General features: G+C 34.6%; 1 protein-coding gene across 1 annotated transcript in view; it reads right to left on the reverse strand.

Annotated features, from left to right (window-relative positions):
- LOC100116597 (protein argonaute-2) overlaps window positions 1–14,756 on the reverse strand; it is a 137,397-nt gene that overhangs the window by 43,871 nt on the left and 78,770 nt on the right. Inside the window, exon 10 of the mRNA XM_031928054.1 lies at window positions 1,823–2,156. Coding sequence (XP_031783914.1) covers window positions 1,823–2,156 — 334 coding nt within the window. The remainder of the gene's footprint in view (window positions 1–1,822; window positions 2,157–14,756) is intronic.

Below are 14,756 nucleotides of genomic sequence, written 5' to 3' on the forward strand. Positions count from 1 at the left end.
CAGAAGGATAAAAAAAGGAAACTCTAAAGTGTCAAGAAACATGAACCAGAGTCTAAAGCTGCAAGAATTTCAAAAAAATATGGAAGTAAACGACAAGAGTCATTATAAGTACAATCAGAAGGTGTTACTTATGGTGCCGGATGTTTCTAAGTGAGTTCTAAAATTTTATATAAATTTTATGATAATAGTATAAATATTAATCAAGAGAATTAAAAATTTTATATAGTTTTACAGGATTACAGGATTTGAGATTATTATTATCTAATGGCTGAGATAAGACTGATGCTTAGCGAGGTTATGTAAATATAAAATAAGAAGATATTAATGTTAACATTAAAAACCAAAGTACGGATGATTATGAAATAATTTTGTAGATTTATGTACAGTGAAATAGATTATTTATAAAATATTATGAATAATAGTACTTTTTTACAAAAACCTCATTTTCTCAGCTTTAAGTTTTGAAACATTCAAAATGCATCCTGCGCAATGCATTTCCATTTCATGATTCCAGCAAACTACGGTGAATTCTTTGTTATTTTAACAGCAAGTCATAGTGATTGCATTTTTATTATAGGTCATATGATATTTATTGTAATTTAACTCACTTTATTATTAATTTTATGCATTCAAATGACATATTTATTTAGAAAAATAAAAAGATTTATTTGAAAATCTAATCACTATAATTCTTTCACATCGGCTTAAAGATTACACTCAAATTTTCTGGAATCATGATATGCAAATGGGTTGCGCAGGATACCTTAGCAATATAGCAAAATTATAATAAAAAATTCTGCTTCATCTGCATTATCCAACTAAATATTAGATAAATTGGGCTGAAAATTTACATAAAATCATATTTCTTTATATACATAATGAGGTCAAAATCTTAGCTGACTAGATCTAATGGGGGATAAAAATTGAAAACACCAGAACCCCACCTTAAGCCCTTTAATATAATAGAGGATTGTTTTTTACAAAACTTTAGAATACTTTAAATGGTTAATGTCATTTTTGTAAGAATTTAATCAAATTCTGTAAATTTCTTGATTTATTCACAAATATGTCAAAATTTGTCCTAATAAGATTCAATTTTTTAATTTAATTGTTCCAATTCATCTTGATCATTTTTTGATATCATTTAAATTATATAACGTTCATAATTTAATCCATCAACTACGTGATATTTAAATTGAATATTCAACGCGCGTGAATAATTTATATATTCATCGGCGTTGACTTGAATAAAAACAATGTTGAAATAGATCCCATTGCATTTTTAAGAATTTGTATACATCTACAGTGATAATAATAATAATAATATGTAAAAAATATTTATGAAATCTATTGTATAATCTTTTGACATCAAATTTTAGAAGAAATCTTGCTCAAAATTTTATGTAACATAGACAAATTCTTGACACGTGAATTTTTTAGTAATTAAAAATTTAATTCCAAAATCTGTTTTCTATTTTGGAAGAACTTTCACTTTTAATTTGTATGAATAATTGATTAAAATGTCACATCTAGCTATATATAATTTTTCATAAGAAAATAATGTTTTTTCTTTTAATAATCCCACATCATCGAAACTTTGATCTTGAGATTTATTTATAGTCATAACAAATGCTAAGAGTAAGGGAATGTAATATTAAGATATAATTTCAAATTCAATGTAATTGATCCCTACTGACTACTTTTAGCAGGGTATAATTTGATAATTTTGCTATAAAATAATACTTTTACTACTATTTTTAAATAGGAAGAATTCGCCAAAAGTCAAATCCTACAACTATCATCAGTGCGTGTGCGTGCATACCTGAATTCCTTGATGACTACATAGGTAGAAGTCGAATTCTGTAGGATGTGTAATACAAACATCAACTGTTGTTCCAGCTGGGATATTACCACTTTTACCACTTTGTTCTTTCTTATCTGCACAAAACAGCCGTGTATGATGCCTTTTTTGAACGACAATAAAAGTTATGCCAGGTCTGTAATCTGCTTCAAGCTTAATGCAAGCTTCACGTATGGCAGTAAGTTCATGCTGAAGAACGTGTAGAAATTGACCTTCTGACACAGCATCTCGATATAAAATAATTCTATGTGGTTTGTATCCACCCGTACTTTTATAAAACATGATGAGAAGTTCTCTAAAACAATAAAAAACAACGAATATTTTAATGTAAATCATTCATTATATGCTTATGTGCTGCTTATTGTGCAAAGACTATACATGCTTCTCATTTAAATAAATCTAGACAGAAGTCAATCAAGAAAAACTTTATGGTCACCTGCAATTGCTGGAGACAACTGCAGTCAGAAGCATTAAGACTAGCGACAAAAAGGAGGCTTTACAGTTTACATTAATGCTAAAGTAAAATAGGCAGTGCAAGCTTGCTTTTATATCGACACCTCCTACGAAGAGTAGTAGATTTTGGAATTCGCACCGAAGACCAGTACATTTAGATATTTGCTGCAAAGAGTAGCACATTTTACGACTCAAACTAATGATCTTTCTAGTATAAGAAGACTTATGTTAATTTAATAATTTTTGTACCAGCTGGCTCTTTGCATGTGAATCTTATTACTTACTGCTCAGGTATTTATAGATATCATCAATCGTTTAATGAAGTTTACTATCGACCGTCTCTGTCAAAAGCTCAGCTTGTTGCTGCACTCTCTAAACATGGCTTTTCCCTCCTCTCCGCAGCGCAGAGAGTTTTGAACGCGCCTCTGCCCGCTATATGCACACATCGTACGGGCGCCGCGTTGCTCAGCAAGAGATTCACATGTGCGCGAGCGGCTGACTACAGCCTATTTTAGATTACATAAACTCGGGAACTAAAAGTCAAATCATTGTTCACGAGGCCTCAAAAGATTCGTAATATCATACTCAACCTTACTTAAGCTTTACAACAAGATCGTAAAAAAACGTTTAACTACAATCGAAGAAAATGTACGTTTCGCGCGGGCCCAACATAGGAATCGCGTGTTAAACGACCGAACTTTGAAGCCCCATATCTCAGTATCTAGACGTCAGATTAATCTGGAATTTTTGGTGTATATAAACAATAACATTATCAAGCAGTGTGCGAAGTTTCATTAATATTTTTTAAGAAAATGAGTTAAGTGATCAACCTCCTTAAACATGAAGTCCCAAAGATGCTAGTATTAGGTTGGGGAAAAAGTAATTTCGAATTTTTTCATATTTTTCAAGGTAAATTTTTTAATATAAATTTTAAATGATAATCAATGATACATGTGCTGTTCTGATCAGTCACCTTTTGCCACTTTTCTGGCAAAACCATAATTCCGAGGTTTCTAGGCGAAAAACTTAACCAAGTGATTTTTACAAGCTTCTTTCGAATCCAGCTTTACACCATTAAGAGAGTTTCACAGAAACCGGAACAAATGATAGTCCGATGGGGCAAAGTTCGAGCTATACGGTGGATGCATCAAAACTTCCCAGCCAAATTCACTCAATTTTTGACGAGTCATTAAAGATATGAGTGGTCTAGCGTTGTCGTGATGGAAGACAAAGCCTTTCCTATTAATCAATTTTGGCCGGTTTTTTCAATTGCCTGCTGCAATCGCATTAGTTGTTGACAGTAGACAGTCGAATTAATGGTTTGTTCAGGTTCGAGCAGCTTATGATGAACAATACCCTTCCCATCCTACCATGTGACGAGATTAGCTCGTCTTCACTGTGCACAGAATCCTCGCCTCGCTCTCGTTACTGGAGTCGCCCCAATGGCAGTAATTGCTAATATTTTGGGTGATTGTAGTAGTAACGAGAGGAGAGAGGAGTCGTGGCCAGCAGCTTCATCGCACGTCAGTCACCGGAGCAGACGACGCAATCGCACACTCGGCTGACCAGTGCGGCAACTCCCGGATCCGAGCAGCGCTGCTTTGACTCCCGCCAACGGAAGTAAGCGCGCCGAGACCACGAGGCAGCAGCGCTGGAGAGTCGGCAGTGCGGAGAGGGGGAAACCGCACGGCCAGCAGCACGACGAGTCAGCAGCTGCGCGCGCGCGCCGAGTGTATAGCTATACGTATGCCGAGACCCGACTGCTTTGGAGTGGAGGGAGAAGACCCGATTGGCAACCGGTGGAGGCGCGCCTGCTAACATCTGAGATAAATGTGTAGAGGGCATAAGCCCAGTTCATACTGGCGCCGTTGTACGCGGCTCAGAGCCAGAAATATGGTGAAAACAAGGGCGTGAGAGAGTGAGAGAATGAATCGCGGTTCGAATCGCGCGCGTATTGACTTCTGTATCGACGCCTGTTTAGTCGCCTGCGTGCGAGAAATATCGATTATCGACAGGCTCGATGAGGTCCTCGTGGCGCAGAGATCCGCGACGCGGCATTGTAGTTCCGGACGGCAACGAGCACGAAACCTGGAGTGGATCCCCCCGGTTTTGATTAACTGCACGAGAGAGTTCTTCGCGAGTTCGTTTTTCTTAGAGTACGAGACATCATCAGGAGGAGAGGAAGTAACAGTTGTGGTGCGGAAATTGGTAGCCAGGTTAGTAAGACTCATGGTGTCGAGAACTCGTAGTGAAGCTAGTGGCCGCCTGGAACGAGCATTCATTGATGCCACGTGGCGCGAGAGAATTTCGAAGTACGCGGCGCGACGAAAATTGTGTGAGTGAGAGTGAGTTCGATAGTCGGAATTAACGCATTCTATTAGAAGTTGAGTTGTGTAAGTTGTGGTCAGAAAAAGAGTAAATAAAAATTCTTTCTTACTTTAGTACTTAAATATCGAGCAAAGTGTTGTTTAGTCCCTAATCACCCGCTATTTCGCATAGTCGTAAGACCGAGAGTATCACCCGAAATACTTTGTGTTCGTCATCGGAACCTCCTCGCGAGGGAAAGAGTTTCACAGCCGCGGTAGAAGACGAGAGTATTGTGTCGCGGGCAAAGTGTAGTTCGGCCTGGCGCCCTGTTATTAATAAATTCGGCCGGATTATTCTTTAATTGTTAACGTTGGTGTTCGGGAGTTGTTCGCTGGGCCCTCCATCCCAGTGAGCATCCGCCACGTTACACCAAACACTCGGCAATACCTTCCTTTGCGTCAATACGGGCTTCGCAACTGTTTGTGAAGCTTCTCCGGACTTCAACCACGATCTCTTTCGCACATTATTGTCGTACAAATGGAAACTCAGTCCGTTCAATTTTTGACGTTAATTCGTGTGGAACTCAAGTATCGACCTTCTTTTTGTATCCAGTCTTATGTAAATGGTTCAAAACTGTTTTATGGTCGATGTTTAGTTCCATAGCGATGTCGCGAGATGAAATATGTCGGTCAATGTGGACTTTTTCAAGAATTTCATCGACTTTTTCAACGGTAGACCAGGACGAGATCCATCTTGAGCAAACCAATTCTGACACTGGCGTTCCCTGAGGTACTCATCGCCATAAACACTGCACAATTTTCAATATGGATATATTCGAAATATGAAAAAACCGAAATTACTTTTATCCATGACTGAATTATAATAGTCACTTTATTCCCTCAAAAGTGGGACTAAAGTAGCATTTTATCTCATATTTTTCCCCACAAAGAACTTTATTCCCGAAAAATTCAAGAAATAAATTTTTGATTCTCGCAAAATTCGAGAAATAAATTTTTTATTCCCGCAAAATTCGAAAAAATTTTAAATATTTTGAAAAAATGTTAAATAGTAGAAAAATTTATTTATTTTCTATAGATTACCAAAATGATTGTTATTATATATATATATATATATATATATATATATATATATATATAAAAATAAGTATAATAGAATAAATAGAAAATAATAACAAACGTATATTTTTATTAAAATTCCGATAGCTGAGTAGGTCCTACTTTTCAAGAAATAAAGTGGCTATACACTTTAGTCGTGAATAAAGCACTATATGCAATACAAGAGTAAAGTCGATTATTCCCTCAGGTGATTTATTACTCTCACCCGCAGGAATAGTCAACGACTCTAGTAAACTCTCACCCGCAGGAATAGTCAACAACTTTCCTTCCTTGTTGCATGATGTACTATTTCTCGAACTCAATATTTTCGTGATAAGGGCTAATCTTCGCGGTATGAAATAAAATGTCCTACTTTTCTTAAGTGATTTGGGACAATTTGGGATAATAAGTAATTTTCTATGGAATCAAATGCGAATTTGTCTGCGTTTGATTCACGTTCGGGCTGTAAACTGTATTTCTAGATGTATCTTTGACAGGAAATAAACTATCTAAAACAGTTAATAGAACGAAACGTTTCCCCTTACTACCTAATTACTCAGATTGTACACGTAGAAAGGCACACTTAGCAAGTCGGCGGTCGGCTTCAGAATATCCCCCATCACTACCACTACCACCATCACCACCACTATTATTGCGCAAATAAACGATATTGTGCTCGAAACAGGCTTTATTTAGAGGGTTTTTATCGTTCTCACCACATGCTAGTCTCTATAAACTGGCATATTACGAATAGCGAGGAAACGTCGAGCTCACCGAAGACCAATCATAATGTTTCCCCACGGGTAAGCTCATTTGTGCACGCGCACGTGGAAAAGCTACTAACAGTTAGCCATACTGTCCCTTAAGAAGGTTTGTGATGCATGCGCGCTCTGTGCGAACAGACTTTAAAAACTAGTGTAGTCAAAACTATGCCTTACACACACAAACACGTAAATGTAATATATCGTACATTATCTTTGAATAGGAGTGATAAGGCATGGGGAAGATAGTTATAGCAGACGGAAGGATGAGAAAAAGTGAAAGATAAAGAATTACAAGGATCAGTACATGTTACGTATGTATGTGCACACAACGAGTTCATCAATGAAAGTTTGTAGGTCATTCATTATGTAGTCAAGACTTCGTTAAATATAATTCAAATACCGATATCATCTGATAGTACACACTAATTATGCAGTAAACCTGTCACTATATCAATCGTAGCGGTAGTGATAGCAATGGTGTAGGTATTCTGTATTGATGGACTCTCTCTCTCTCTCTCTCTCTATCTCTCTCTCTCTCTCTCTCTCTCTCTCTCTCTCTCTCTCTCTCTCTCTCTCTCTCTCTCTCTCTCTCTCTCTCTCTCTCTCTCTCTCGCAAAAAATAGCTCAGTGAGAATCTAACACACGGCGGCCATAACAGATAAGGCTGTTTCAACGAATCCATTTGCAGTCTTCCTACGTGTGGCTGTCTTGGAGACAGAAGTGAATACTTAAGGTGGAGTTCATCCTAATTTTTTAACTTTTACATTTAGCCGCAAGATTTTTTAAAATTTTGCACTCATGTTCGGTATAAAAAGGAGAAAAATACCTGAATTTCTAGTATATTTCATATATTCTTTAATGAGATACTGCAAAAAAGGTTAAATATTGGGATTGCTTGCAAAAGTCGCTTGCGCAGTAGGTTTCAACTAAAGCCAAAAAATTAATGTTATTATTAATCTGAGTTAAACAAAGATGAATATTTAGACTTTTAATAAAAGCTTTTAAGCATTTTTGACATAGAAAAAACTGATTTTAGAGTCGAAAGTTTCATAGCTTTATGCCCAGAAATCAGTTTATTTTTCTATTTCAAAAATGCTCAAAAGCTTTTTATGAAAGTCGGAGTGTTTATCTTTATTTATCTTAGATTAATAAAGACATTTACCATTAATTTTTTGGCTTCAGTTGAAAAGTAGTGCACAAGGTGCTTTTGTAAATAACCCTCTTATTTAATAGTTTTTTGGCAATGTTTAATTTAAAAAATCATGAAAATTGCTCAAAATTTAGTTATTTTGTTTACCTCAAATAAGTGCAAAATTTGAGAAAATATTATAATTACAATTGAATAAAAAAGTTGAAAAAGTTAATGTAATTGGTAGAAGTCCACTTTAACATAAATAGTGTGGACTTTGTGTTATTTTTCGAAATTTTGGAAAATTTTTTAATAGTTTTGTTGTCGGAAAATCAAATGTATACTAGTTTTCGACGCCGAAGTGCAAATTGTGCTAGATTTCGGGACTGCAAATGTATACTATTATATATTTTTCGACCCAAGTTTTCGTTAAGCGCAAAGTAACGATCTACATCGTTAAATTAAATTATGGCTTTTTTGATAAGTTTTAATAATTTGCTTTCTCCTAGAGAAAGCTATGTAATAGTAAAATTTTCAGTTTCGCTTTAACTTCATAGAAACGCATTTGGAGGTGTTTAGAGTTTGAATCATGCGTTTATAGTAAATGTTTGTGCGGATGGCTGCGTGTGTGTACGTATACGGATACTTGTACGTATACGGATACTTGTACGTATACCGTTATGATTCTGGAACCAGGCAACCGATCGTAATAAAATTTGGCATGCATATATGTTTTCTGATTCTGAATTCGAAAACATTTTTTTTTGATTTTGACTATTTTATCCGATTTTTTAACAAATATTTATGCTTTTTTTGATGATATGATTTATACAATATATTCAACAATAGCGTATCTAAAAGGAATAAAATTGTCTACTTTTTCCCGCAATATTTTCCAGATTAACCGTTTCGTTCAATTTTTATGATAATTTATTTATTTATTTATTTATTTATTTAGCCAGAAAATTTACACTAGTGAATTACAATAGTGACTTACACTCCGCAATGCACCAGTAAATCCCGCAGAGGTACTCGCAGGTACCTGTTGGCAGGACTGGCCACTCTTATCTACTAAAACTTAATACTAATTACAATTCCTTTATTATAACACTATTCCCATTACAAGAGATCCTCTTACAATTTAATTTTTAAATAGAACCTAAATATTCATCCCTAGTATTTTAGCATATCATTCATTCATCCTAATCCATTCCTTTATTTTACTTTTCGCTGTTTCATATTTGTTTAAAGTCTTTAGCTCGTTTGGAAGATCATTGAATACACCAACAGCCTTTATATAGCTGTTTTTTTGGCTTACAGTTTTAGTTCTTTGTGGTATCTGTATCAACTTTTTCCTTGTTACGCTATTCGATGTCAAGAACCTGTTTTTCATATCATTATAGTGGTACACTATGGATTCAAACGCAAACAATTGTCTTAAGTTTAGAGGTTTGTTATGAGTCATGAATTTGTTGTTACTTATTATTTTTAGCAATCTACTTTGTAAATTTTGTAATATGTTCAAGTTGTTATTATACGCTCCCCCCCATGCTATTATTCCATAATTTATAACACTGTGAAAGAATGCATAGTATATCATTAATAATGTATGTGTTTCCATGAATGTTCTTAGCTTATAAAATACAAACACTAAATATTTAGTTTTATTTATTAAATATTCTATATGTTGTTTCCATTTCATGTTGAAATCGAAGATTATACCCAAGTATTTACAGTGTTCCACCCTTTTCAAGACCTTTCCCTCTATTTGACATGTAAAGTTTCTTGGGACACTATCAATATAATTACCAAAAGTCATATATACCGTTTTGTCAATGTTTAAGGATAATTTATTTTGTGCAAGCCAGACCGATATGTTACTTAAGTAGTCGTTCATCTTGATTTCAACATTACTCCAGTTATCATCAGTTGATATTACAGCTGTGTCATCAGCATAGGATATGATTGTTTCTTTTGTCATATTTATCAAGAGATCATTGACGTATAAAATAAAAAATAGTGGTCCTAATATAGTTCCTTGTGGCACCCCTGTATCAACAGCCTCATAACTGCTTACGACATCTTTCAGTTTAACTCTTTGGCACCTATTAGTTAAGTAACTCCTAATTAATTTATATGCTATTCCCCTAATACCATAATTATAAAGTTTATCCAACAAAATTTTGTGATTTACAGTATCAAATGCTTTTGAGAGATCCAAAAAACTTATAGCTATTGGCTTACTTTTATCTAATTTATTATAAATAATGTTTGTTATATGATATAATGCTTCCTTTGTGCCTTTATTTTTTACAAAACCATACTGATTTTCCGCTATGATCTTACTTTTGTTTATAAATTCAGTAATTCTGCAATATATAACTCTTTCCAATATCTTAGCTAAGTTTGAGATTAAAGAGATAGGTCTGTAGTTTGATACTTGTTTCTTACTTTTCGCTTTATATATTGGTATCACCTCAGCACTTTTTAACGCTTCTGGCCAAATACCCTTTTCAATACATAAGTTAATAATGTGCACTAATGGATTTATTATATAATCCGATAGCAGCTTTATTGTTTTAACATTTATCTTATCTACTCCACCGCTTTTCAATTCCATATTCTTTATGATTCTACTTATCTCACTGTTATTAGTTGGGGTCAAGAAAATAGATTTTGGATACTTTATTGGTTGATGTGCCTTAGCACTAGTTGGTTGTTTAATTTTATCACTTAGTTTTTTACCAATATTGCAGAAATAAGAGTTGAACTCATTGGCTATGCCTATGGGTTCATCGATCTTCTGCATATCTTTATTTAAAATTTGTTTTATAGTGTCGTCTTTCTTATTTGTTTTCCCTAGTTTAATTTTCACTATTTCCCATAAACGTCTAGGATTTCTTAGATTTTTTCCTACTTGTTCACTATCATATTTAAATTTTGCCTCATTGATAACTTTATTTAGAATTTTTGTATAGTCCTTATACTCTTTCTTCAGCCTATTATTACCTGGTTCCAATTGCCAAGTCTTATACAATAACTCTTTTTTATTGCACGATTCTATTATGGCCTTAGTAATCCATATTTTCCTAGGTTTTGTGTTGTTTCGTATGTTACGTATTTTTTTGTTTTCCGTAGCTAAATCTATGCTAATCTTTATGTGTTCAATAAGTGTATTGGTAGCTTCAGTTGGATCATGCATAGTCAATATCAATTCCCAATTTACATCCTTCGCTATTTTCCTTAGTTTTTTGTAATTTATTGTTGTTTTGTTCTCTTCTACCTTGTTTGCTCTTTGCTTGTTAATCGATACAAATAGTGGATAATGATCAGTTAGCGCATAAATTAATTTGAAAGTCCTGGTTAAAATTGTATTAGTTTTTATAAATACATTGTCTATGCATGTTCCAATATTTTTAGAATCTGACGGTCTAGTTATACCCTGAAATCCTGGGTGGTACCCGGAGTCTAGTAAGTTACATAAAAACTCATTACTATAATTCTCTTGTGTCAGTGTGTCAATATTAAAGTCTCCTATTATTAAATGATTCTTAGTCTTCTTTTTGTTTTTTATTAGTTCTTTTATGTTCATAATAAATTCCGATTTTGGTATGTCATGAGATCGATATATTGCGGATATGTCTACTGTGTTCTCATTGTTTATTTTTGTACAAGAATTGAGTATTTTAAGTTTGCCTATATCAATAATCTCCGTGTCTTCCTCTATATCGTTTTCAATATATACAACCACACCGTCAGATCTGTTTATTTTGCTACTGTTATAATACATTTTATATCCTTCTATCATAAAATAGTCTTTAAAATCTAAGTTCCATGATTCAGCGCATACGATTATGCATGGTTTTATCTTTAGTCTCTCAATAAATACTTGAAGTTTGTTAAAATTTGCATTTAAGCTTCTTATATTTACATACAGTATATTTTCTTTATTCATTTTCAAGTGTTTATTTAGAGAGTTTAGATCTAATATTGTTGTTTCTCGTTGTATCGTCTCGCTCTGTATATCTTCTACTATGTCAATGATATTCTCCATGTTACTTGATTCCTTGATTGCCTCCTCGCTGACTCTGCAGATTGAGAAGGCTGGAACGAGGTGAAGTTGATAGCAGCGTGTCCATGGAATTTGTTCTTCTTGGTCTAGTATCAGTCGGTACAGGGATATCTATTTTACCGATATATCTCTGGATAAATGGGTCCACAGGGTAATCCGTTGATTCAATATGCCTTTTGATTTTTTTCATAAGCACTTGACATTGGTGGCTATCATTTGCCACGTGTGCTGTATTATACTTTGTCTTGTAGATGTTATTAATAAAACAACAGTTAATACAGCATAAATCAGACTGCTTTGTACAGTTGATTGTATTATGAGGGCCTGCACATCTTAAACATACCTTGTCATTTATGCACTTCCTACTGCTGTGTCCGAATCTCCCACAGTTTATACAGGGTTGTAGATTAATGTCGTCATATACTTTGCAGTTCTGGTATCCTACAAAGATTCTGTTATTGTTCTCTTTTATAGTCTTGTATAGTTCTGAGGTTACTTCAATTATTATGCTTTCTTGATTGTTTCTTTTGTTTACAAATTTATGCACAGCTACACATTTTGTTTCACAGCCTTTAAAGTTTCTTGTATTTATGTCATTTTCTAATTCTTTTAAGTCCATTTGTTCATAATTATCCACACCCACTATTTTCAATCTTGGTTTTTTTACTACTTCTTTTTCAATCGTACATGTATTAGATAATTTCTTACTCATGTATTTAAGGGTTTCAGCAGCACTTGTGTTGTTCATACAACTGATTATCATCTCATTGTCATTTTTGCAATATACCTTTTTGGTTTGAATTGACTTCTCTTTATTTAAATAATGTTTCACACTTGTTCTTATATCTGTTCTGTCCTCATTGTTTTTCTTCCTTATTATGATGTTCGGTACTCTTTCGCTTTTTGGCTTTTCTCCTGATAAAACTTGAGCATATGGTTTCTTAACAATGTTGTTTTCTTTTTGTAGTTGCTTAATAAATTCCTTCAATATTTCATTCTTATCGCTCATCTCTGTATTTATTTGTTTTAGTAGACTATTTTCTTTTCTCAAATTACTCACTTCCATACTATCATCCTGACTATTTTGTTCGTCCTCCTCGTCCTTGTTTTCCAGTTCTTTCAAAATTTCTTCCCTTAGTTCTTCCTTCAATTGACTTTTCACATGTGCTACTATGATTCTGGCATCCTCATTTTGAGGTTAGATTTATGTGCGCGTGATCAGGACAAATTACCAATGTATTACTGACATATCTTATGTTGTTTAATTTATTAAAGTCACTTCTATGGTACACATTTTCACATATTAAACAAATTATTATTATATATATATTTATATTATAAAAAAGAAAATATTTAATATCTCCAAAACTGAATCGTAAACATTTTGAATAAATGTATGACAATAAAAAACGAAAATATCTATTTGCTGTAAAAATTTTAAACCGTTTTGATGACTAGTTTTCGAGCTATAAATCGAAAATTTAAAAAAATGGGTATTTATGTCGTACGATCGCGGGAGTAAAAAGGCTTTATTTAAGTTAAAATTTTATATATTTATTGATTTAATAATTTAACGGCTGACGCGTCCTTTAGAAAGATACTATGGGTAATAAATACAAGTTTTGAAAAATATACAACAAGTGACAGATAGTTCATTAGATTCGAATGTACAAAAATAATAATAATACGGAGATACATATATCTGACTAGTAGGACAGCGATAACGAGCGGATAGAGGATTTGAATTCCATTAGCGTTTCATTCGGTTGACAGAGCTGTAAAACCCGAGATTACAGGAGAAGGTGCCTTCTCGAAGATCTCCGAAGTTCCTAAACGGATACGCCACCTTTCGACTAACAAAGAGATCACCCAGCCTCTCACAGTTAGTTAGACCACGAAGAATCTTGAAGGTCATAACGCAGTCATGGAGATAAAATGTTGAGTCCACCGTTAGGATGTCGCACCCATCTGCGATTTCTGAGTAGTCATGACATATGACAATATATCTAAGGAAAGAATGACGTACCGATTCAAGTTTATTAAGTAGATATTGAGAGTGAGGTCGCCAAATCTGTGGACAGTATAGAAAGTGATGGAGTACCAAAGTCTTATATAAATAGAAGATCGCAGAGGAGTCCGAGAAATCAACGTCGGATCTCTTGATGAAGCCCAGCATTCGGAAGGACCTGGACACGACCGCGTCAGTTTGCTGTATTAACGTCAATGATGAGTCAAAGATCACGCCAAGATCCTTGACCACATCAACTCTCTCCAGCCTAGATCAATTAATGCAATAATTAAAGAGAGGCAACGACTTGCTCCTGGAAAATGAGATCACCGAGCATTTATTGGCATTCAAAGATAGTCCGTTCTCAACTGACCAGGCCGCAAGTGTATCCAAATCCCTCTGAAGCTTAACGGAATCATCCGCTGAACAAACACGCATAAACAATTTAATATCGTCCGCATACATCAAAACCTGCGCAGCACTGAGTTTAGGAACGAGGTCGTTAACGTATAAACAAAACAATAAAGGTCCCAGGTGGGAACCTTGCGGAACTCCGGATGGTACGCCCACGGGAGACGACACTGCCCCGTTTACTCTTACCGCTTGCGAACGGTTTGTTAAATAGGATCTCAGAAGATCCAACAACTTCCCGCGTATACCAAAGTTGAAGAGTTTCGAAATAACACGGCTGTGATTGACGGAGTCGGTATACGCACATATCGGTATAAACAGCATCAGTTTGCTCATGGTTACAAAGAGATTCCGACAGGAAATCGTTAAATACGAGAAGGTTAGTAAGCGTGGAGCGCCCACTGATAAAACCATGCTGCTGTTGAGCGATTTTATATAGGAGAGAGTTAGACAGTTCTGATGCCAGGTAGGCATCGAGAATCTTGGGAATGCAGCTTAACGTGGATATTGGTCGATAGTTTGCTACGCTACGCCTATCTCCATTTTTATAAATAGGTACGACAAAAGAGTATTTCCGAAAGGTAGGGAAATAGCTAGAGCGAAGCATGGTCACAAAAATATGAACAATAGGACGCT

This window comes from Nasonia vitripennis (assembly GCF_009193385.2).
Source record: "Nasonia vitripennis strain AsymCx chromosome 4 unlocalized genomic scaffold, Nvit_psr_1.1 chr4_random0003, whole genome shotgun sequence".
Lineage (NCBI taxonomy): Eukaryota > Metazoa > Arthropoda > Insecta > Hymenoptera > Pteromalidae > Nasonia > Nasonia vitripennis.